The sequence below is a fragment of the Mya arenaria genome, chromosome 13 (genome assembly GCF_026914265.1).
Source record: "Mya arenaria isolate MELC-2E11 chromosome 13, ASM2691426v1".
In the NCBI taxonomy this organism is placed as follows: domain Eukaryota; kingdom Metazoa; phylum Mollusca; class Bivalvia; order Myida; family Myidae; genus Mya; species Mya arenaria.
The window spans coordinates 13,366,738-13,394,259 of record NC_069134.1 but is presented as its reverse complement, the minus strand read 5'-3'; the positions used below and the strand labels follow the sequence as shown (position 1 = coordinate 13,394,259).

The window sequence follows — 27,522 nt, the reverse complement described above, 5'->3', positions numbered from 1 at the left end:
TGTATGATTTGTATACTATGTATGTTTTTCGGAAATAAATTGTGTTTAAACCAAACCACCGTACAAGTTCAGTCAAACTTTCCGGCCGATCTGTTTAAGGGGGAGGTCACTGTGCTGGTACTAATTACATTGTGATCCTAATCGATTACCCTACCAATCGAAAAATCCGGTTTATTTTCCAATCAAGCTCGCCAATTTCAACGACCTTGACCGAGAAGAAAAACAAAACTTGTTTTTGTGTGACAGCGCTTGAAATATGGCATCAAAGCTCGTTGGTGCTACTGTTAGAGCTGTAGCAAGAAAACGAACGATGATCCCGACAAAAGCTCCTTTAGTTTTGGTAATAATTTAGTTTTAATAGCACCTGACCTCTAGGAATTTTCTAAAGAAGTTACGCAGTTACGTGACGTCTGTCATTTTCTTTTGAATAGACGGCTTACGTAATAACTAGTGTACACATTGTTTACAAACTTCAGCAATATGCTCATACAGATACATGAAATTCCTTGTCATTTGTTTAAAAGTCAACATTCACCATCACTATTTAAATCTCCTGATAATATCAGTGATATTTGATGATTTGAACGGGATCTGGTTATTTCGTAACCTTCCCATTTTTTAACTGCTCAATTGTGGTCATTTCATAACCATTGTGTTAGTCAATTCATATATATATATATATATATATATATCCAGAAATTCGCAATAATATGTTCAAATCACATCCTTGTTAAAAAATGAGATGTAATATCAATAAAATTATGTATTAATAAAATATAATTAACCCAGCCGTGCCATATTGCACCAAAAGGTCTGTCTATGCCTATAGACCACCAGGGGAAAGGGCTTGTAGACACAATATGGCTAAATATTCACTGCAGAAACTGCTGGCCTGATTTCAAATTATTCCACAGAAATGTTTCTTGGGTGACATACCAATTTCCCTCAAGTGATGTTAGTTTTTATAAAAGACAAAGCTGACAAGGGAGTGAGGGTTAGTTTTATGAAGACTTATATTTGGAACAGCACGTTCCCATAGCATCCATCAATTGTCTTAGCAACCTTTGACCTCCATAGCAAAGCAACCTTTGACCTCCATAGCAACCACACACATCCTTGGCAGCAATATTTTTATGGGTTTGCTTATGGCCATCTGTCTGTCTGTTGTTTTTTGTGCGGGCTGTTACTTTGTTATGCTTAATGGTGTGATTTTAAATAACTTGAAAAACATATTTTAGGTATACAAAGGCGGCATGTCACATGTTAGACCCAATCCCCTACACTGAATGTCAAGGTCAAACTTAGTGGTTTATCATTATCGAATGTTGCACATGTGCACAAAAGAGGTTTGCTCCTTCCAAGGCAAAATAGGTTGTCATGTCCAGGCTGTCACATGTAATGCACAGAGGGATTTTGTTATGACAAGCCACAGATGTTTGGCACATTAAGATGTGTAGCAATCCTACCTTGATCTCATACAGTGTATTGGTCAATTGATTTGTAGTACAATTAAAACATGTAAACATTTTGAATTGTATTTGGGCCCCTTCCTATAAAAACTCACTTCTATTGCTACAATCTGGGCCCATGTTTACGAAAGATCACAAGCTGACTCTGAAAAGGCAGCTCTTTTTTTAACTCTTTTATTCTTTTGACAAACTCTGTGTGAAACATTCAAGTGTTAATATAAAGCAATTTACAGGCAATGCTCTACCATCTAAGGCGTACAAAAAAATAATAATTTTCTTTTTTGATTCTAATTTTAGACTTTATACTGGTCATATACATGGCCTGAGGCAATCTCATTAAAATCATATCGTGACGTTAACTTCATTTCATTACGTTATGTACGATCTGAGAACATGACGTTAGAGGTCACCTAAAGTTTACCTTTATAAATTACAGTACACTCCACGCGGAACTACCACTTTCCTCGGTGACTCGGAGGCGTTTTTAATTTATCGCGGATTTCCGCCGAGTACGCAACCTTTTTCCTCGCTAAATTTCGCCGAGTTGCACCGAGTTAATCGTTTTCTATGGAGGGTTTTATTGCCGGTAGCGCCGGTGATCGTATCGATTTATTGACCTAATCGCGGAACTCGGCGTTTTGTGCATAGCTACTACAGTACATTGCTCTGTTATTAAATAATTATTTTTTTCAAAGTACCGTCAGTTTCTTTTTAAAAACAGTTATTGTAAATTTCCATATCAATTTTCATCAGCATCGTCAAACAAATGTTGTTTTTCACATTATGTAATTAAAAGATATACCATAGCGTGTATTTGTGTTTGTTATTGTCATCTTTCTCTTACTATATTAAGGTGTTGAGAACTTAATTAGATTGGAGTATTATGAAGGTGTTGAGAACTTTGTAAGTGTGAATATTTTTCGGTCATTCTTTCTTAATTTGCATTTTACCACTTATTAATTTATCCGTAGTTATCAATGGTTCTAAACTTATTCATTACGCATATAAGTGTAAATCCTTCATCAAGTTAATTAAATTCCCATTAAACACCATTGTATACATGCATTGAAATGAATAACACATTCTATCGGCTTCAGATCAAACAGTCTCACTGTGTGACGTCACATAACTCACAGTTTTACCCACGAGGATCTCATGGAGAGCATGTATATTGTTATGCAGGATTAATGTGTCTGAGTGGTGTTTTCGAATGTAACTTAAGTATTGCATTTCCAACTTTATTTCATCACATTAATTAGTTACCTATAAATCATTGAATGTGTTGACTTTTATTGATGATTCAATAAGTATAACTGTACATAATTGCTTCTTACAGTCTACAAGTGTGGTACACGTTAAACTTTATTGGCAGATCGTTTTACAAAAATGTCATGTCTTTGTTTTCTTAATCCCATGATTGCCCTTGCTGTTTATTTAATTCTCCAATAAATATTTCACACTTCCTCTTTCTACATGCAATACATCGTTTAGGATGGTTATTTACTAATTAACTTGTCAACAGTTGCGTATACGGTTAGGTAGATAATCTTAGTCTGTTAAACTTGGTAAGTGTGAAAGTTATGATTGATGTCCTTTGGATGTCCTAAAATTAGGTACGCGAAATAAATTATTTTTATAAATAATTACTGGTGTAGCAAAAAATATCAAATAAATTAAACAAAATTAGATATAGTGGGAGATTCTTATCGGCTTTCCTCCGAGTTTCGCGGTGTTTTTACCTCCGAGTAACGCGGCGATTGTAATTATACGGTCCACTGATCAGCCTCGGTGGGTGAACGAGTAAAAACGCCGAGGAAAGAGGATTATGATCAATTGGATGTCGTGTCCGCGATGACCAAAATCCGCCGAGGAAAACGGAAAGTGGTAGTTCCGCGTGGAGTGTACTGTACATATTGATAAGCATGTGCACGAAATCATGTCGAATGATAACGTTCGTAACGTAGCAGGTTTGGTTGAAACTTTAAATGGCGTCGTTGGTGAAGATGCTGACCTGGGATCTCCCTGCCCGCTTTAACAATTTCTTTCCGAAAATAAGTGACTGTTAGCCTTTGATAAATTAACGAAGCGTGAAATAAATAACAAGGTGAAGGATGACAGTTCAATTGAATCAGAAAACGACAATATAAACTTAACTGGATTAAAGAAAGTTATATAATGCTTTTAAACGAGAGCATATCGTGTAAATGGATAAATAACATTATTAATTAGACCCATAGATGATACATCACTACAAACCTGATGTGATGTTTTGAATTTGACAATGTAATACAAATTTGCTAGCACGAGCAACATCATTGTCTAGATTCCTGGACCTGAACTTCGTTCTCAGATGTTAATCACGGTGATTGACCAGTTAAATGCTGAAAGTTAGTCATTATTTGCACATATCTATGCTTACAAGTGTTCATATTGATACATTGGTAATGTTATATGTAAACACCTAAGTATAGCATGTGTATACTATCATCTATGCTAATCATGTTGCACAGTAAATGTTACTGTAAGCCAGGTAAGTTTTAACTTGACTTGTAATTAATTGTGTAAAGCTCAGTCGGGTTTTTTCGTTATTTTTACGAGGGAAACCCCTGTGGTATAAACTATTTTTACTGCATTGCAGCTGCAATATTTTGGAACTTAGAAGAGTGAGGTTCATTTAATAAATAATAAGATTTTTTTTTATATTATCTTTTGTTAGGAGAAGGATGTATCATCAAACAGGTTTTAAGATAATATGAAAAACCCAGGAGGCTGGGACCCTCTGCATTGGAGTAAAAAATTCTTCTATTTTTCAGAGAATGCCCAAAAATATTTTGATTTAAGAGTAAAGACTGAATCAGGTGAATAATATGAATATTTTGTGGGGTATTTCATTTAAGTTATACTTAGAAATGTGAATTAGGGAGTTATTGTTTATGATTATCATTCTAAATATAATAATTACATTGGACATAATTGGTTTCGCCTTTGCCAACCCGACATCAGGGTTTGATATTTGGGAAGTGTTTCGGCTGATAAAATGGAAGATTTTAAAATCTACTTCATCATCACATTCACTATAATTCAGTAATCACATCATTCGAGTGGAGTATTCTCGCGATATTGATAAAATACTGAGCGCACATAGCAGTCGGAAAAGCTTTTTACAAAAAAAACAACCTTCTTTTGTTACAAAAAAAACAACCTTCTTTTGTTACAAAAAACAACAACCTTCTTTTGTACACATCTGATAAACTGGTTAAAAGCAGTCAACAGTTGGGTGTTTAGATGCTTTCACCACCTAAACTTTTTGTACTAAATTAATTGAGGCATTATATTTCACTTCAGAGAAATTTCTATCATATTTCGATTTCTTATATAGTTTATACATGTAATGGAACAATCTGTAAAGAAAACATAGCTTCTCTTTCAGCCAAAATAGAGGGAGGATGAAGTGACTTGATTATTCTCAAACGTCTGTATCTAACTCGGTGATTTGATTAATTATACTTCAAATATACAGGAAAAATAAATGAGATCATTGTATTCTGGAAGCAGTTTATTAAATAAAATAGATACCCGATATATGTAGCCTTAGTGTTCAAAACTATATTTTGTCCATTGGGATGGCAGTACTTTTCAAATCTAGTATACATTTATTAACGTAAATCAGCATTCAGTAGTTATTGATTTAATGAAGTGAATCAGTAGGTTTGAACAGAAGCTGGGTCAGTTGACAAAATATCATCTCAAACACTAAGCTGCTAAATGGTGTGTCTGTCACATTAAGACATTTTATTTTGGTAAATTCAAACTAATAAACTTAAACCATAACATAAACATAACATAAAGAGACACATTTAATACAACAATTAACAAATAAAATAGTTGATGATTGGTGACAAACTGTATATATAGCTAATGAAGTGAATGTCACTGATCTGTATAAATGATCAAATTCAGCATAGCTTATCATGTTTAATGTGAACTTCAAATATTTTGACTCCTGTTTTCTTTTTTCTTAACATATTGGTTTACATAAAGGTTGCTGTTATGAGGCAGCCAGAGTCCCAGTTGTTCTGCACTTCCAAAGTGTACCTTAATAATGAATTGAAAGAATAGTTGAATAAATAAATTCTTGATAAATGCTTAGCTACAACAATGTTGTGTTTTGGATTCTAAGTAATAAAAAATGTTAAGTCATCTAATATGATTTACTTTAAATTTCTTCACTGATTTCCCTCTTTGACAGAGTGAAAGAATAATACTTAACAAGTATATTTCCAGACTTGAAATGTAATATCATTCAAATTTTTACAAAAAAGCTTTTTTATCTTTACACAAATATTGCAAACACATGGAATCCAAAGATGCTTTAATCATTAACTTCAAGTAGTATTATATCTACCTATTTTCTATTCCTTAAATAAAATAAAAAAAAGTTTGATGAAAATTTTAATTGAATATGTATTCACCTGTTCTGTTTGTGTCTAAGGATTACCATATGGATATGGTAAATACAGGAACACCTTATTCTCAGACTTTCAGACTGCTGGACTTCCTGAACTGTTCAACTAAAAGCAATAAGTTGTCAAAAAACACACACATTCATTTCACTTCATGTCAATGTAACATTAGTTAGTAACTTATTCTGCACACAAGAACATGTACATAAAAAATCAGGGGCGTAGCTTGACGAAAATATATGTGTAGGCCACGTTTAAATTTTGCTTAGCTAGGTGATTGTAGGTGCATTTTGGCGTATATTTCGTTTTGTAAAAACATTAAAGAGAGCAACAATATCATTATGTTTTACCTTAAAATAATTTTGAACGTATTTCAGCTAAAGAAGACAGGTCATGGAAGTGAAACATTGAACATTTTATCAATTAAATTTCACTCAATATTAATCCATTTTGTTGCCAAAATCTAAGTTAATCATATGTGTATTTGCACAAGCAATGCCATATATATATATATTAAGTCGCTTTCTACAGCACAGTTGACTTTCCGGGATCATTAAAAAAAACTCTAGCTTCCGGCATTTTCTATGATCATGCTTTTGTGGCTGTGGATTAGGGCCAAGGATGACAACCTGTCACTTTTCATTGTCGTTCGCAGGAAGTTGTTTATTCGTTTCATTCCACTAAAGATATTTCACAAGAGGCTTATGTAGGTGGCATAGTAAGAAGAACCTCGAATATTGTAAATATGTTAGGATACAGGTCTTTGTTGGTCTGCTTCATGGTCTCTTGTAGTCTTGATAAACTTGCGGCTGCGATGCTCCATCTCACATTCCATTCTGTTTTAAATGTGTCAAATGTTTCGTGGCGATCAAGGGCCTTAGCAGCATAAATTGATGGCAGCATGTCGTCTTGCAGAATTTCCAGTTTTGAAGGCAATACATGATGTGCACTGTATCTGTCTTTAAAGACATTGTACAAGGTTATTCTGAAGTAGTCAGATGGTGTTTGCACATAAGGATTTGCTATGTTTTGCTGTCGACCAACTCTTCTTGGCATTGATGGTTGAATGTCGAAGCCTCAGCTTTTATCTGTTGCTTTCATGTACAGTCCATTCTACACATGAGGATCAGCCCTCCAGTCATTGCACAATTTGACAATGACGTTTGTTTCTTCAACTGCCTGTAACACTGCCTTCCTTCTGAAGATTTGTCAGGCTCACGGTAGTACCCACTATGTGTTGCGCCACTACAAGTGAGATTATGATTTCAAAGCGCAGTACAGCGGACGAATACTGGCCGGCCTTCTCGTCTCCATCTTTATTAATAGTTTCAAGTGCGTGGACCACTTCGGGGAACACATTTTGGAATGTTTCGAGTGCGTCTGCACGACTGAACCATTGTGTCTCACATAACGAGCGAAGCTTAGTGCGCCGGTTCATTTCTTCTTTCGTTGCGACTTGTCTAGAAAGCTCGTCCTGGAACGCTGCTAGACGATTTGCTGAATAATTGAACCAGAATCCAATGTCCTGAACTGTATCCATCATAGTTTGGACACTTGGGTGGAAACTGGTACTGGAGGCATGATTGTCAAGTTCCTTCTAGCAGTTGTTGTTTGGTATCTTCATCTATTGAAGTCAAAGTGGGACTATCGAAATCAGGATACGTAGGACTATGTTCGGCAATATTGGCGCCAGACCGTTTACAATATCAAATAAAGCGCCCGCTAACTTTACCAAGCTGATTGAAAATGTTTAATGTACAGCGTAACCATGCAGACTACTGGTATGCAATTTTCGATAAATTATATACGGAACATTAAAGTCGCGTGAAAATGTATTTTATCCTAAAAATCGGATATTTGAAATACCCGGTTTCCTATATTTGAAATACCCGGTTTCCTATAAATTAAAGCGCTTTTGTTGAAATTTCATAGTTTAGCCCCTCACCCTCCTATGCCCTCAGTTTTTATTGCAGATAAGGCATTTTTATTTTTTTGGTTTTTCTGAAAAATGTGTAGGCCGCGGCCTACACGGCCTATAGGAAGCTACGCCCCTGAAAATGTATTCTTTAAATAAGCAGTGAAATTATAATTACTTGTTTTAATATTAGTGTAGGTCTATTTTTTAAGAATGTATTATTGTGGACAAGTACATCAGCAACATTCATCCATGGGACAAGAGTAAATACACTTGGAGAGTACTGTATTGCATTTATTAAAGTACAAATACAATGAACAGTTACACACAGGTTAAGCAGCACTTACCATCCATGATACCTGATACAGTAACTGCTAAGATATATGTCTGTTCTGTATGGTTCTGTATGTTGTAACCCACAGTTTTTCTCTAGCCAGCCAATCAGGGCACTGCTTGCAGCGCCCTCTCATTCTGTGATCACGTTGTAGGCATGTGATCACAACAACAACTAATATAAACATTATAAAAATAATCAAATGTTAACTCAACCAGGGAAGATAGCTCAGATCATATTTATTTCAAAGTCTATGAAATGACAGTGTACAAGCTTCAGTCTAAGGAAGTTAAATTGATCTACAACTGCTAGTACATACCAATAAACTCTGCTTGTATCCTGGATGGGGGTCATCTGGTTTCAAATCCTTTATGATATCTGTATTGTAGGATATCCGGTTGGGGAAGAGAACTAAAAGACTCATATTTAAACTGTAAAAAGAATAAAATTACATGGTTATTAATTAAATTCAGCTCATTTATTAAATAGTATTCATCTATGACTGTCATAAATTATTATCATTTACATTATTATTACAATATATTGGCGAAATAAACACTTGGTCTCCGCCAGGGCCTGGTTCACACATCAACTATGAGGATCTACAATAATTTACAATATTAAAGTAACCTGCGAGGTTAAGTAAGCCGGGGTGAGGCTCGAACCCACGACCGCCGGAACACTAGCACGACGCTCTACACAACTGAGCTAACCGGGCGGCTGGTTCTTACCCACACACAATACGATTTTGTATTTACGTTTCATAATCCGGTGTTTTTATCAAACTGTTCATTCCAATAATTCTTTCCAAGCAGGCTTTACAGAGTATCTAATGCTGCAGCAGAGTCATAACATTTGTACATACGAAATGAATAAATAATGTAATATTTTTGGTGAAATTGAAAGTGTCAGTCAACTGGACATACAGCAAGTTCATAACTTTTCATGGACATCAGAATAACCTGTAATATTATGGTATTAAAATATTCATATTTAATATTTTACTCACGCTTATGTATCCGCATCGTTTATAATAGGTCAATAGTTCGTAATATTATGATCATATTGGAATTGTTTTACTAACAAACAAGTTCAATTTTCTAAGACGCCATTTTGTTTTTTGGTAGTGTTAATTACGGGAATACTTCAGTAATCAATGACACTTAAAAAAAAACAGTTAAAAGAAAAAAACGGATGGAAAGGAATATTTATTATAAACTTAATCCAGTAGCAATCGGTTTACATCTACAATTGACGGATGCTGGTGTTTACCTCGTAAATAAACGGCTATTACAGCATCTTAAAATGGTGTCCTTTTAATGGCATTTGGTATACAGAGAGAAAAGTAGTTTCGGAAGAAACCCTGAAAGTTTCATCAAAACGACACCATTCTGAGCATACGAATTTGCTATTTTTTGTAAAATTGCCATATACTCACAGCTTAATTCGGCCATGACGTTTGGAGAAAACGTCAGCTTCGTGTCTGCCTTCGACGTAACGAGCAATTTCATTGGCTAGTGGAGAGGTCAATCTGAGGTGACCCCTTACGCGAAGTCCTCAGATCCACATAGCGTAACGTCGTGAAGCGTTTATTGGGGATCTGATTTTAATGAGATTGGGCCCGAGGTGTACTAACTGTACTTGAGAAATGATCATAGAAATATTGATAGGTTTCTGATAAAAGCTTAAGAGGTAGGTTTCTGATAAAAGCTTAAGAGGTGGCTGTAGAAAAAAGTCTTACAAAAAGTAATATCTGTGCAAAGTTTTAAATGTCATGTGTTCCTTATAAATAGCCATATTTGAAAGTTTTGGGATCTGAAATATTTTCTGTTATTTAACTACTAAGGGTGAATGAATGTATCATGTCCTTTTTGCTCTCTGTTTAATTTCAAACTATAATATATTTTCAGACGCAGTCTGCTGTAGCAAAAGTCAAGGAGTTAATGCATCAGAAGCCTGAAACGGTGAGAACTTAACTAATACAAGTTTCATGGTCATACACATATATTAAACTTTCACTCAGTTTTAGACGATGATTTGAAGCAAAGGTTTGTTTAGAATAACCTAGCACGGAGTTAAGGTAAACAAAGGTGACGTGTCCTGCGCAAGAACCACGTCCCAACCCACTATTTGCTGTTGAAAACATTGCTTTTAATGTTTAAACTATTGTATTGGTAGTTTACACACATGATTAGGTATTATTAATTCTATTGACCTGGGAGAGAGAGGAGGTTAACATATCTTGTTATTGCCTGCATAATTAATCATACTTTGCAGTTACATGTATGAGTCCCTATGTTATATTTGCAGATGTGTCTGAAGATTGGAGTAAAGACACGGGGGTGTAATGGCCTTACCTATACCCTTGATTACTGCGATAAGACAGGAAAGTTTGATGAAGTAGTCGAACAAGAAGGTGGGTAATTGCCAGAAAGATTATAAGTATCTTCCATGGCTGAGAGTGTAAGATAGGTTCATTCCGACCCGAGCGTAGGTTTACCAAGTTTCTGCAAAACACCCTGCGCGAGGGTCGGGATGAACCTATCTTACACAAGTGGCTATGGTAGATGCTTTTTTCTCCCACCTCAGTTAAAAATAATTAAGTAAACATGTGTTTTTTGCTGGAACTCTTTTGTGCTTAGTGAAAATAATTGCGTATGGATATGCGATAATTCGTGGTTGTCATGGATATGCGCGTAGTGATTCCAATTATATTAATAGTCAAATTGGTCTTTAAATAGTCCTAAGGGGAGTGAAGTATTATTTCTTGAATTGTGTGTGAAAACTGTTTTATGGTGACATTCGAAGCGAGAAATAATTAACTAGCGTTCTAAATATTGTCACAAGACAAGGTTTCCATGATGCTACAGAGGACAGTCTTCAACAAGGGAGGTAATTACAATGTGGTGACCATTAAAAGGAGTTCCATACAGGCATTTTATCTTCGCCCATGGGCAAGATAAGAATATCTAGCATGGTTAAATTATTGGATCTACTTATCTGCGGTGGGAGAAAAATAAGTCTCATTGTTAGGTTGGATTTATGTTGCGAAAATGTAACTAAATGTTAGTTTGTCTGTTTTCTTTTAACACCAAGAAAACTTGTATACTTATGACAATAGCTTGAAATTATTAAAGATGTTACATGGAACTAACTTGGTATACATATTCATGGAAAACACGATAAGGGGTGAACATGAAAATATTTAAAGTAACATTGAAGGGACTGTACACCAGATTGGCACCAAAAAAAGTTTTTTTCTGTAACAAATCTCAGGACAATTAATTAATAAAATGTTTTACCCTTTGATATCATAATTGTTAAAAAACATACCAACATGCAAAAAAAAATTGAGTCAGACACCGGGTTCAAACCGGTGTCGCCAAAATTGCAGTCCAGTGTTGTATCCACTGTGCTACGAAGGCTTACACTAAGCAGTTGGAATAATATAAGTACAGCCGCTTTAAAGGGACTCTTCAATAGATCGATACCGAAATGCATTATCCGTTTAGTATAAATAACTGCACTCACAACACAAGTTATTGATATATACACAGTTGCTGTACGTACAACCCAGGTTATTGATATATACACAGTTGCTGTACGTACAACCCAGGTTATTGATATATACACAGTTGCTGCACGTACAACACAAGTTATTGATATATACACAGTTGCTGTACGTACAACACAGGTTATTGATATATACACAGTTGCTGTACGTACAACCCAGGTTATTGATATATACACAGTTGCTGTACGTACAACCCAGGTTATTGATATATACACAGTTGCTGCACGTACAACACAAGTTATTGATATATACACAGTTGCTGTACGTACAACCCAGGTTATTGATATATACACAGTTGCTGTACGTACAACACAGGTTATTGATATATAAACAGTTGCTGTACGTACAACCCAGGTTATTGATATATACACAGTTGCTGCACGTACAACACAAGTTATTGATATATACACAGTTGCTGTACGTACAACCCAGGTTATTGATATATACACAGTTGCTGTACGTACAACCCAGGTTATTGATATATACACAGTTGCTGTACGTACAACACAGGTTATTGATATATAAACAGTTGCTGTACGTACAACCCAGGTTATTGATATATACACAGTTGCTGTACGTACAACCCAGGTTATTGATATATACACAGTTGCTGTACGTACAACCCAGGTTATTGATATATACACAGTTGCTGTACGTACAACACAGGTTATTGATATATACACAGTTGCTGTACGTACAACCCAGGTTATTGATATATACACAGTTGCTGTACGTACAACACAAGTTATTGATATATACACAGTTGCTGTACGTACAACCCAGGTTATTGATATATACACAGTTGCTGTACGTACAACCCAGGTTATTGATATATAAACAGTTGCTGTACGTACAACACAGGTTATTGATATATACACAGTTGCTGTACGTACAACCCAGGTTATTGATATATACACAGTTGCTGTACGTACAACCCAGGTTATTGATATATACACAGTTGCTGTACGTACAACCCAGGTTATTGATATATACACAGTTGCTGTACGTACAACCCAGGTTATTGATATATACACAGTTGCTGCACGTACAACACAAGTTATTGATATATACACAGTTGCTGTACGTACAACACAGGTTATTGATATATACACAGTTGCTGTACGTACAACCCAGGTTATTGATATATACACAGTTGCTGTACGTACAACACAGGTTATTGATATATAAACAGTTGCTGCACGTACAACACAAGTTATTGATATATACACAGTTGCTGCACGTTCAACCCAGGTTATTGATATATACACAGTTGCTGTACGTACAACCCAGGTTATTGATATATACACAGTTGCTGTACGTACAACCCAGGTTATTGATATATACACAGTTGCTGTACGTACAACACAGGTTATTGATATATAAACAGTTGCTGTACGTACAACCCAGGTTATTGATATATACACAGTTGCTGTACGTACAACCCAGGTTATTGATATATAAACAGTTGCTGTACGTACAACCCAGGTTATTGATATATAAACAGTTGCTGTACGTACAACCCAGGTTATTGATATATACACAGTTGCTGCACGTTCAACCCAGGTTATTGATATATACAAGCACTTCAGAGCCAGGGTTAATTTTAATCAAGAGTGTAGTGGGTGAGGTAACTTTTTTGTACCATGTTGTTTAGGACAATGTTGGTTAGTAACGTTAAGCATGAAGTCCACATTATAGTTATTGAAAGGTTAAGCTTCGCCTTCTTGTTACCGTTCTGATATGGAGTAAAATAATATAAAATGTATAGACAAAAACAAAGAAGTCGCTCTTAAACATGTTACAATTTAACATAACATCACTTAAAATCAGTATATATATTTAACTGCTATCTTGCAGAATAATGTTGATCTTGGCCACATTATAACAATATCCCAGCAATCCTTATCAGCACTGTGAAAAGTTGCTATTTGTCAGCTAAGAAAACTTCTTAAATGTAATTCAAATAAATAAGCAACCCCTTCACTCTCAGCCCTTGGCTTTTGCTTTGATCAAGTGAATGAGCATCAGAGTAGACTTGTGGTGCTCTTGTGAAAAATTCATATAACTATTTACAGGCGGAATCTTCTGTATTTTATTCGAGTAAGGGATCAAATTACCCCCCCCCCCCCATCATGTTTAGTTATTTTTTTTGGATGGTATTAAATACAGCTATATTGAATATTGAATCACTTTTAGGTGATAAAATATTCTCTGGCAAATTTTATAGTTGTTTCAACAGAGGCAGTTTTTAGCTCAACTATTCCAAGATATGAGGAGGGCTATACTACTCGCCCAAGTATCAGCGTCAGCGTCCGGTTAAAGATTGAGGGCAAGTTGGAATTTTCACTTATATGTCCAATACACTTCATTCAATTCCCTTAATACTTCACACAGTTGTTCAGGGCCATCACATAATGAGGTTAGGCAACTCCATATTATCCTTTATACAAATATAGCCCCTGATTGAATATGGAACTTAGGTTAAAGTTTCAGGGCAGGTGAAAGTTTTAGGGCAAGTTGGGATTTTTTCTTATAAGTCCAATACACTTCATTCATTTCCCTTAATACTTCACACAGTTGTTCAGGGCCATCACATAATGAGGTTAGGTAACTCCATATTATCCTTGATACAAATTATAGCCCCTGATTGACTATGGAACTAAGACAATTAATGACGACCATCTTACAATAAGGTTACACAATTCCATCTAAACCCTAAATACCAATTATGGCCCTTGATTTACTTTTTTATTATTAAATTTTCTTTTGATTTCTTTTGACAACACATTTTTGTATTCTTAACCAGAATTCACAAAGGGAAAACAAGTTCTAAGAATGACTTGTGTCATTGTTTAGGCATGCTAGTGGGAGGGCAGCGTTAAAGTCACCTTATGTATCAAATAATTTTAGCTAGGTTTGATATCTAGTGACCAAACTTGGTATATAGGAAGAGGTTATGGAGACCTTTCATGGGATTGCGTTTGAGGCCCAAATTATCAATGTCAAGGTCAATTAAGCTACTATTAATAGCAAAATGGTTGGTATTGAATAACTTAAGTAAGGGTCGACATATTGCGAGCAAACTTGGTATATAAAGAGTTAACAGAGACCTTCCATGAGATTGCAATTTTGGCCTCCGAGAGTTATGGTCACTGTTAACTTTTTAATTTAATTTTTATTTTGACAGGCACATACATTATTATTATTGTATAACTTTTAAGTCAAAGCGGTGTAGTCAAGCGCGCTGTCTTACGACAGCTCTTGTTTTATTAATACTCATCCCACAACCTTGGTTAGAGCTACTCTGGTTTTTTATATGCACCAGTGTATAACACTGTCTCATGGGATCAACGTTTAAAGCAGCACCCACACAGATTTACCGTTTTTCCAAATTTTCTCCTTCCAAGGCAAAAAATCAAAAAAGTTGTTAAACGTTTAATATGTGAGAGTGCAGCTTTAATGTCTGTCCAGGAAGACAGTTTGTTTTGTTAGTGCTGAGTCGTGGGATCATACCTGGGAATCATTGATTGACAGTTTGACTTTTGACATTATCAGTCTAGTTATGAATAAATGTTCATTTCTGTTTCAGGAGCAAAAATTGTGATCGATGCCAAAGCACAGTTGACTTTGTTAGGCACAGAGATGGACTATGTAGAAGATAAGCTTGCAGCTGAGTTTGTATTCAATAATCCAAATATAAAAGGAACATGTGGTTGTGGAGAAAGTTTTAATGTTTGATGGAACCTAAACGGATAGATATGTGTAATTTACTACTTGTCCATGTGATAGGAAGAGATTTGGACTTAAATGTCCCTAGTGTGCCACAGTTAAATGTGTGATTTCCATAACCATCAGTGAAGAAGATATTGCATGAAAAGAGCAAGTGCTTCAATGACTTTGACTGTAGTTGCATTTGTTGTGTTATAATTTACTTGTTTAGAAGAATTTCATCGCCCAAAGATTTGTCATTTTCATTTTTTTTAAAGTTTAAAGATTAAATCACTTGCAGAAAACTTAAGTTTATTTACATGTGGAACACAAGCCATTGTTTCATAATTGAAATTTTATGTGCTCATTATTGATATGACAGGATTTTTATGGGAACATGTGTGGCAGGCAGTGTCAGGGAGATGGGTGCTAGGTGTCCTCTTTCTTACATTTGCAAATGAACACCAATCATTACTAGATTTGGTTACCACTTGTAATGGTAAACTCTTGGTTAAGTTTGATAACAAGCTGGAAAGTGCCAGTCACTCCATTGTTATGGCCCTTGAATTATTAAGGCATTTACCAAACTTGGTCAACATGTTAATGGTCATACTTTTTCAGACTATTTCCATGACTAGTTGGAAAGTCCTAATCATTATGGCTGTGAAATGACAAAAAATTAAAGAATTGACAGTGCCCACTTACTATCATTGGCAAACATTCATCCAATACTGGTGTTGTGAGGAAAAATAGTTCGGACAAATTTGATAACTACCTGGAAGTCCAACTTGCAACATAGGTATGGCAGTTGAATTATGTCTCCCCCATGGAGATTGTTTTTGCTCAAATTGTCTATATGTCTGGGCCAACATTAAATGGGGGGGGAGTAGGGGCTGTATCCATTGGTTATTCTATTGTAAAACCAAAAAAAACTAAATGTTTTAGGGGCCTTTTTAAAGAAGGAAAAACCACTTAAACCAGAAATGTTAGTGTGTTTGTCTTTCTGTCACAAATTGTGTCTGCTCCATATCTCTTGAGCTGGTTGAAGGATTTCAAAACTACCCACAAATGTTCACGGTACTGAGATGATGTATAGAGCGCATGTTACAACTCAAACTCAAGGTCACATTTAGAGGTCAAAGGTCATATGGCTACATTTTGTGTCTGCTCCATATGTCTTGAACCTTTTGAAGGATTTTGAAATAACTCGCCACAAATGTCCACCATATTGAGACAATGTCTTGCGCAAACTACAACCAGCTCAGTTCAAGGTCAAGGTCACATGACTACATTTCATGTCGGCTCCATATCTCTTGAACTGCTGAAAGGATTTTGAGGTAACTCGCCCAATGTTCACCATATTAAGACAATCTATAGAGCGCATGTTACAACGAGCTTGGCTCAAGGTTACACTTTAGAGGTCAAAGGTCATTTGACTACATTTTGTGTCCACTCTTTATTTCTTGAACCTCTTGAAGGATTTGAAATAATTTGCCATAAATGTTGATCATATTGAGGCTAAGTGCAGGGGAGTAGACATCAATTTATTATTACAAAAAAAACACACTTCTAGTTGTTGTTGTTTTTGGATAAAATTGGCAGTGGCTGCTGTTTTACTTGGGCTAATGTTCACCAATCATCTTGGTCACTTTATTTATCAAAAACATCTTGGCCACGTTTGAAAATTCTTCCAAATCCCTGTCAGCCAATTGACAAAAAATTACGGAAACATTGTTAGACTTAGTCACAATGTTTATGGGCAAAATATTTCGGATTATTTTGGAAACTAGTCAGAATGTCCCAGAAAGAACACAATTATGGCCCTTGAATTGATTTAAAGTTACAGACTGCACAGTGTCTCTCACTTTTGCAGATGTATGCCAATCATCAAAATTGGTCAAAATGTTTAGGTTCTAAATATCTTGAACAAAGTTTGTAACAAGCAATAATGTCCCAATCTTAATCAGAATGGACAGTTTCCCCTCTCTGACTATGGTATATGTACACCAACCACCACCAAACTTGGTCACAATATTTATTCTCAAAATATCTCTTACCAAGTTAAATAACTAGCCATAAGGTTATACTGCAGCACCTGGACAAGGAGGGAACCCAAACCAATCACTAGGCCACGGACAGCCAGTAGTGAATAGACTATACAGTAAAAGATGTCCTAACAGTGGGATGGACGTATTTTGCAATTGTTAGCACTCTTGTTCATATTATATGATAGGTTACTTCATGTAGAACATATCAGATGTCTTCAACTCTGACAATAAAAATGTCACTGCTTTTAAACTTGACCTATTTATCAATAAGTTTTGAAGAAACCCTTTTGATGCACAAAAACATGCAACATATGAACATGGCTGTCTTATTCATTAGCAGCAAGGGTAGGGGCAAAGCTGTTAGCTCATCATTTTAGCATGGGCCACCAGCTGTATACCATTTTATTAAAAACCTGAGTCATATTCACTTGAAAATAAATAACTACACTATGGACAAAGTATAGGGACACTTTACAGTCGCCACACACAAGCTGTAGTGAAAGATATATATCTATATGGGCTATTTCAAAAATAATGGTTAGAAAAGTTGAAAAATGGTCTAAATTTAAATCATAATTAAATACAAGGCTGTATGCCTAGTTTTGATGAACAATCTTTGTAGTGTACAAAATAGGTTTAGAATGGAGAAAACAACTCATATTAATATTTTTTTCAAACTTTTAATAAACTAAGCATGGAATAAAAACACCAAATACATGAACACCTTTAATGTCATTTTTTCTTGAAATAACCTGAGTTAACTTGTCTCCCAATTATTATTTTAGTAGCTCTAATGTCAGCATACATTAATAGAATGTTGAACTTACTCAGTCGCTCCAATTTTCTGAAAAAATTGATTTTTTGTACTTTTTTTACCAATGAAATGTGATATTCAAATGCATTTTTTTTTATTTTCTATTCAAATTGTGCAATTAAATTTAAAAAAAATACATGTTTATAGAATTTAACCAATAACAAGTAACATTCACAAAAACATCATAGGAGGCATTATGATTTCACTTCACAGAAGAAAAATAAAAACAGGAACAATATTTTAAGAAATTGTTACACTCCTGACATATGTAGATTACAACCATTAAATAGAGTTCACTTAAAATTTCTCAGTATAAATCAAAGGAAATGCAATTACAAAGTATTTGATAGCCAGTGAAACATTATAAAACAAATTTAGCAAAAAAATGGCAAAACTCAATTGAAATAACAGTTAAGTGCTACAACAGTAACACTTTAATTTCATTGAACTAATGGTATTCAATGTAAGTAACTGAATACAACTGTTCCGAATTGTTAGACTCCTGACATAATATTTCAAGTTCAAGTTACTATGTATCAACTTTCAATTTTAACCCCAAACTGAGACATAAGTGTTGGCAGTGATGGTTTTCTTAGTATATCATTCTTGGGATGGCCATGATATATCATCTGCATTTGATCAGGTGTACATCCCATTGAAGGTAGCTCACTGCATAAATCTGATCTAAATATCTGAGCGATCATCCACTTTTAAGACATGTTCATTAGAAAGTCTTATTTTACAACACGTACATAAAATATCTGTCCTTTTATATATGATGAATAATATACCCGGTAATAATATAAATTTATTGCACATCTAGTGTTGAATATTTATTTTACCTTTGCTACGTAAAGAGACTTACACTAAAACAGTGGCACTAACGTGACACTTGATATATATTGTGGCCACAACTTAGTAAATTGTGTCACCAACTTTGTAACTTGAGGCCACAACCTAGTACCTTATATGAGGCCCCAACTTATTAAACCGTGGCAACAATTTAGTAACTTGTGACCACAACTAAGTAACAACTATTAATTACTATGTTGAGGCCACGATTTAATCAGTCATGGCCACAACGAAGTTACTAAGTTGTGCCCTCAAGTTACTAAGTTGTGGCCACAATATCAATAAAGTGATGTCACCTCTGTGTCACTGTAGAGACTTCTTTCTGCATTAACTGTCAAATTATCAGCCACAAAATGATCCGGTACAAATTGAAAGAAATGGCTCATACAGATTATGAATATTAGTCTGCACCCCAATTCTTACAGTCCCAGGTATAGTGTCAAAAGGACATTATCATACTGATATGTCAGACAGCTCTCTATGGTCAGTGAATTTGCCTGGGCTGCCTTTTTCGATTCATTTATCTGCTGTTCTAGAGTTTTGGACTTAGTAATTCACTAATTGGCATTTAGGTTACCTGGTACATGACTTCCATTTATATGCAAGGTGTCTTTTTTGTTGGGCATTATTCTGGAATTGCTTTCAAGAGAAGAACTGTACAACTTATCTTCCCAAACTGCTTTATATGCTATGGTTTTGACAGTGTACTTTCAATTGAGTATCTTTCCTCTTCATGTATCTATTTAGACATGACTTTCTTCTGGCCTAACTATTTTTCTTATTAGCAGATGCCAACTTACTTCCGACATTTTTGTTCTCATACTTTTGGATGGCTTACTTTGCTTACTTCAAGGGTTTCCTGCACAACTTCATGGTCATCTTTGTCAACCACTTTGATCGTCTGTGAGCCTTAATCAATAAAAGCTTTATTGTTTTGGCCCAAGCTCTGGGGTTTTCTAAAAGATTCTTCATAAGACAGCTATTTTTCTGAGTTTTGCTTGCTTCTCGTGTTTCCTGTGTTTTCTTATTTCTTTTTCATTTTTTAAAACTAATTTTGAACATTGTCATTTTTAAGAGTTTCTCTGTATTTCTTATTATTCTTTCCTCTGATGTAGTTCTAGTGACTTTCTTCCTTGTATTTAAACTTTTCTTGTTTCTTTGTGCCCCTTTAAAACCTGGAAGGCTTACAATTAATTTGTCGCTATTTCTATGATATTTCTTTTGTAAAAAAAATAGTATTCACACTCATAACCAATATTTGGTCAGGAGTGTAACATTGAAGGACATGTCAACAGTCATGCTGAAAATTAAAGTCACATAGTTTTAAATGAATTAAATTATAGAACAGGGTCATCAGTTTGCCTCATTGTAGCCAAAAAATACCATTTGTTGATTGTCTGTCACTGTCTGATTTTTCTATTAGTTGCATAGTAATTAAGTTGCTTAAAATTCAAACATTTTTGATAACATTTATAGGCATTAATGGTCTAAACATGCCTTATCTACATCATATTGACAAAATGTATCCTTCACTTCTCATTTGAAATCTTAACATATGTACAAATATACTGCAATACTTCTAAAAATGATGATATAATAATATGCCAAAAATTTGCAAAAAAATGTTACACTCCTGACGGGCACGTATCATCTACATGCTCAGTAACCAATCACTATCTTCACTTATGATCATTTCTTATTATCACTCCATGACATACACTTCCAGGAAACACCCTTATTAGTACATTTTTAACTGTTCCCAAACACACTGTGTTTCATTTTATATCAAATGTTACACTCCTGACTTTTTTAGGTCAGCTTCTTTCTAAGAAAGCTAAACAACAGCAAGAGTAATAACACACAAAAAATAGTGTACCCATGTAATAATGATATATTATCCTGAACTTTAAATAAAAAAATTGTAAGTTATATGATAATTCATCCGAGCTATACTTTAAAAAGAGCTTTTTTAAGGAAAAAAAATGTGGAAAAAATTCAAACACACATTATCAGTATCAGTAATATTTCGTGCATACATATTAGAATATTGCTTAAATTTTTATATCACCTTGAGGTCAACATATGTGTTTTTTTGGTAAATATAGTTATTACCTTGTCATACGCCAATGTTGTTTACAGTAATGCTTTAAATTGAGTGTATTTTGTAAAGTGTCACGTTTTTTTGTTACACTCCTGACAATTTTGGCATGTTTTTTGTGCATAACCTTTTTTCCGCTGAAGCTAATTTAGTCAAACTTCCCAGACTTTTAGATGACACAGAAATACAAGATATGGGACAGAAGAAATGTTGATTATTTGAATATTATTCATTTTATTTAGAAAATACTCAAACTAGCCATTTTTTTTGAAATAGCCCATATACAATTCGTTCTGTGATCATGCAAATGTACATACTACATGCATAGTATGAAATAGCAGTATTAATAATGCACCAGTCAATTATAACCACGGCCCCCCCAGGTCCGGGGGCATACCAGGGATAGCTGGGGAAATGGGCCGTGTTTTTACTTTCCAGTGGGCCCCGCAGTACCGGGGTGACTGCGGTGGTTTTGTCTTCGCACCAAATTTAGCGGAGATTGGGCCTTATATAGAGTCCCTGGGGTGCGGGGGCATTTGGCGGGGATTTTACCATCAGTTCGTCCCTGTAGGGAGGGGATTTTAAATCAAACTCCGCGCTATTCCCCTGACCTGGGGGGGCAGTGGTTACAATTGACTGGTGCATTAGGAGTGTTGTTTTTGTTAACAAATTCTGCTTGATGTTTAGAAAAACAGTAAATATAAAGCATCAAGTTATGAGTACAAGTTCTTTAAGAAAAGATTATCTAAAGATGACTTAACTACATACTAATTTATTTTTTCTTTTAGTTTTTATCTTTCATCCATACTTAAACACATCCTGTGACTGTACACAGAACTTTGCACTAAGAAAGCCTGACTTCCTGTGCTTTAGTATTCATTTGCCTGGCTCAACATTATAATCTGTAACAGTGATGACTCAAATTCAGCTGTTCAAGGTTCATTTAAGGTTATTAACGTTGGCTACTTTTGTTTCAAACGACTGTGTATCTGTATTGATGTACTACAGTTTAGATACACTTTTGTCAATCCAAGTGTCCTCATTACATGTTACTTTTGATAAGCAATTGATATTACATGTCATGATTTAAGATAATTAAAATTTTATCGATGCAATATATACTATTTTGTTCATGCAGTTGTATTGTCTACTTTAACACACTCTTTAAGCTTTTTTTTTTAAAAGTAGATACATGTATGCTGGGGTGGTATTCTTAAAGCATCTTAGTGAAAAATTTCAACTAAGTGTTAACATGCATTTTTTCTCAGTTCAAATTTTAGAAAAGTAATAATGCTTTACACCAAAAATACGAAAATAAGAAAGAAAAAAAATCCAAAGAAAAGTCTAAATAATAAATTCATATGATTACATTTGATGAAAAATAACAGGTATTTAGAATATTTGTTGTTTAAATTGTTCACTAAGAAACTTTATATAGACCACCCCTGGGAATTTTTGTAACTTGTTTTTGCATTTACATGTTATTCATTATCAGGCATTTAATATCATAATGCAAGAAAATATTAAATGGTTGTTTAAAAAAGTGTTTTTGTTACTAGTATTCAATTAAAATAATACCTCCAATGTAACTGAATAACAAATATTTTCAATTCTATAGAAAAACACTGTGTTTGTGTCAGTACAGCATTTATAGAAGTTTAAACATGAGTTCAAAGGTGGCCTGTAATATAAATCTGACTTCTATTTTGTTAATAATGTATTTTCACTTTGCTCCTTGTAACAGCCAGTTACAATTGTTATTAATTTTGAAAATATAAATGCTGAATTGGTATTTGTTTTTCATTTCTTTTAATTGGGTTTCACTGAGACTAATAAATACATGCAGGTACCTTCGTAGTTCTGAAGAATAATTGAATAGAAATGCACCTCAACTTTTCATGATTGATACTGGTGATATAAATTAAAGAAGATTAATTGATTGATTGACACTAAAATTTAAGATATTTGATACCTGGGTCCGATAATCTCGGGCCCCTTTTAACAGGATCAAGCTCAGCTCATTATTTTTGATTTTGTATAAATTGTGTAACATTTTCTTTTTAAAGTGACACTCATATTCAAAATTGATACATACACATGTATAACAAACATACATTTTCAGTGATAAACCTTTAACTACTTACTAAAAAATGCATTTATGGAAAATACTAAGTAATGATAACAAGATTGTTCCCGATAATTTAATAGCTGAAAACACACAAATATTAAATGATTGGTGAATGCTAAAATATTTACTGTGATCTTCTATAGTCTCATAAGGTAGAAATACTGTGTTTTATGCACATTTCTTTCAAATTAAACTCGGTATCCTTCATGAAAAACATTGTTTTCGACATTTATTCATCCTTTTTGGAATATTAAAACAATAGTATTAATTGTGATAAATTTTGTTTGGGAGTAAGAGTGCATCTTTAAAGAGGCTTTTAAAGGAAATACTATTTGAGATGAATAAGGTGAACTACTGTTTATGCCCCCGAAGATGGGCATATTAAAATCGCACCGTCCGTCCGTCATTGTATGCGGCTCAAAAACTCGTGTCCGGGCTGTAACTTTCTCTTGTATGGACAGATTTTAAAATAACTTGCCACATGTGTTTGACATACCAAGACGACGTGTCGCGTGCATGATCCGTGTCCCTACCTCTAAGGTCAAGGTCACACTTCGTGTTTATTCACAATGGAATTCTGCATAAAAGTACATAGAGTATAGCAAGGCTTCCATTAAGAATTTGAAACTGGCAGTATGAACTTCCTGTCAATCAATTTTGGAAGTTTTTCACTGAAATGTGGAAGTTTAAGTCTCCTGAATACAATATCTTTTTCAAGAAGTATTTTAAAAATCAAATAATTTGCAACTGCAACATACCAAATTCACAGACTTAATTATAATAATTCATTTTATTTAAAAGCAGTTAAACTGATTGGAATTGTAAAAGTAATATTGACAAATGGTTCTGATATTTAACTTCCAAGCTTTCAACTTTGGAAGTCTTCTTCAAAATTATGGAAGTTTTTGTACTTCCAAGAAATCAATTTTGGAAGTTTTAACCCATTTCTAGGGAGTAATATACTTCCAAACTTCCTTTAACGGAAGCCCTGAAGTATAGGTTGTCGTGTCCGGGCTGTAACTTTCTCTTGTATGAACAGATTTTAAAATGATTTGCCACATGTGTTCGACATACCAAGACGATGTGTTGCATGTCGATGTGTTGCGTGCAAGACCCGTGTCCCTACCTCTAAGGTCAAGGTCACACTTAGGTGTTTATTCACAATGGAATGCTGCATATAAGGACATAGAGTATAGGTTGTCGTGTCCGGGCTGTAACTTTCTTTTGTATTTGTATGGACAGATTTTAAAATGACTTGCCACATGTGTTCGACATACCAAGACTACGTGTCACGTGCTAGACCCGTGTCCCTACCTCTAAGGTCAAGGTCACACTTAATGTTTGTTCACAATGGAATGCTGCGTATAAGGACATAGAGTATAGGTTGTCGTGTCCGGGCTGTAACTTTCTCTTGTATGGACATATTTTAAAATAACTTGCCACATGTGTTCGACATACCAAGACGATGTGTCGCGTGCAAGACCTGGTCCCTACCTCTAAGGTCAAGGTCACACTATATTATTATTCACAATGGAATGCTGAATATAAGGACATAAGAGTGTAGGTTGTCAAGTATGGATGGTATGTTCAGTGGCAATTTAAAATAACTTGCCATATGTGATTGACACGTAAAGGCAAGATCAACTTTTCATGTTCTGACCTTGTTCATAGGTCAATGTCACATTCGAGGGCATTCGTCACATACTGTGACAGCTCTTGTTTGTTAAATACATAGTGAAGTTATTTTGCTAAATTAAATAAGATACTTAAGTGAGTAAGAATTTTTGAGAAACTGGGGCCAGATCTCATACTTTGATTTAATCTTTAGTTAATGCAGATGTTCATACTCCAATATCGTTATATAACATATATCAGTGGGTTGTATTTCGTCACCTTAGTGCAAGAACTCAATATCTGCTTCTATTTCTATATGCAGTTATTGAGTTATTGCACTAAGGTGACGATATGTTTATTGTTTGTGATATAAATTTCAAGAGAAATCGGTAAACTTGATTTTCTATAAAACCTCCTTTTCCCATGTATACATCCCTTTGTTTGAAAGCATTTTGTTTTGGTACTTAAACGTTATCATTCTTAGTTATTTGACATTTGATTAAATGACAAAAGCAGTACATACTCAAAACAGCTAAACCTTCAAAATACCACAGAGCACTGCCCCGATTTACGTTGACTATTGCGTATTAAGTTCAGCAATGTTGTTATAAAGTTTTGTTGAAATGTGAACAAGTAAACTTAAATATAAACTACATTTTGTCTATGAGTGGTTTAGTTCATGTTTGTGTAAAACTAATATCTGGTGGCTATCTGATGGGAACATCTTCACCATATGATAACAGATATTGGTTGATATACCTGTCATTCCTGATCGTCATCTGGACTAATTTTTGCCCTGACTCCGATAAAAGTTATAGGCGCATGCATTTCAGATTTGAACACTATGACCGACAAACATTCTTTGATAATTAATTCTCATTTTTCAATTTATATTTTGATTTGAAATAAAACAAAAAACAACAACATATAACTGTTCTTCTATATCTTAAGTTGCTTAAAAACAAGTTTGACACAAGTGGTAGTCATTGTTGATTCCTTTATGCCATATTGTCATACGGAATTTAACCAAAAATAAGAGCACCGGAAACGGACGCCAATGCTGCTCCGTTTGCCACAGCCAGTAATGGCGTGAAGCTCTGCAATTACCAGAACCAGAGTGTTCACCGGTAACATGGATATGTACATGAGCGTTATTTGTTAATTTCAGCTCGTCAGTTTTAGACTTGTCATCGGCGTCCGTTGTGTAAACACTTTAACCCTGGGAATAACTTAAACACTTAAAGATAGTCAAATGAAGCTTGTTACACATGTTGCCAGAGACATAATGCATATGAATTGCAAGGCGCACAACTGTGGCTTTGATAATATTCAAGTCATGCGCCTTGTTCGACTAAAACAGGAGAACAGACGAGCATTTCGCAGCGCTCTTGTTAAAGGAAGATGCAGTCATTATTTCTCAACCCTTTGACGCTCAACCTTATTGAAGAGGAAATGTTATGCACCGAATGAACGCAATGTGTTCTGCATTGTTTACCCACTGGGGCTAAACACATTGAAATGAAATGGTGTGTTTAAGGCAAACACTGTGATGGAAACATTTCAGTTCTATTGAAAACATTTAGTTACTAGATTGAAGAACTTAATCCGTATATTGGCACTTAAATCTGCAATCTCACAGATTGAACGTTTCGACTACTTTTTTTATTTTTATTTTTTTGTCTTGAAGTGAGCCAATTTATGCAAAATCCATGTAAACCAGTCATTTAAGACTGCTGCTAAAATAAGATTGCAGATTTTTATATTTTAGTTAAAAACATGATGTTTAATGCAATTTATAAACCGTTAGTTACGTTTTAAGCAATAAAACATTAATTTTCGAACGGAAATATGAAAATCTACGATCTGATCTTTTGTCAGCAGTCTTATATTACTGGTTTGCAGATATTTACGCAAAAATGGGCTCATTCCAAGACAAAAAATAAAATGAAGTTGTAAAACGGTATATCAATGAGAGTGCAGCTTTAAAAGTATTAACTTTCGATTTTAAGTCTTAAGTTCTTATTTTTATTACTGACTCCGAATTTATAACGAGACCTGAAGTATTCTCCAATCTATTATAAAATCATTAATGCTTGATGACGAATGTGGTCGTGCCGTAGAGTATGGCATTGTTCTGCTTAATTCGTTAGCTTTGATTGGCCATTCAAACACCATTGACCTTTAAACTTCTATATACCAGTATTGTATTGAGTACACTAAACAATGCTATCTGTGGTGATCTACTTGATACCATAATTATACATACTGACCTGCTGATAATTGTTATCGCAAAATGATTTATAAACTTTGAATTTAGTTAATTAGGATATCAATGTGAAATTCGGTTGATTGACCATAGTTTTCCAAAAATGTTGCTTTTTACAAGAGTCAATTGAGTGAGCTGTCGTTGCCTTAATGATACACCTAATATTACTAATTTACACTATTGTATTTTACATTTCATCATGGAAGTGCTAAAACATGTTCATGTCAAACAACACCACT

At 34.6% G+C, this 27,522-nt stretch overlaps 1 protein-coding gene across 1 annotated transcript; it reads left to right on the top strand.

The window, feature by feature from the left end:
* The first annotated feature begins 200 nt into the window (after window positions 1-200).
* Window positions 201-23,067, top strand: LOC128213787 (iron-sulfur cluster assembly 1 homolog, mitochondrial-like). The gene is made up of 4 exons (XM_052919842.1): window positions 201-340; window positions 10,092-10,145; window positions 10,492-10,597; window positions 15,345-23,067. Exons 1-4 carry the CDS (start codon window positions 257-259, stop codon window positions 15,491-15,493), a joined length of 393 nt encoding a protein of 130 aa, XP_052775802.1. The 5' UTR covers window positions 201-256; the 3' UTR covers window positions 15,494-23,067.
* The last annotated feature ends 4,455 nt before the right edge of the window (window positions 23,068-27,522 follow it).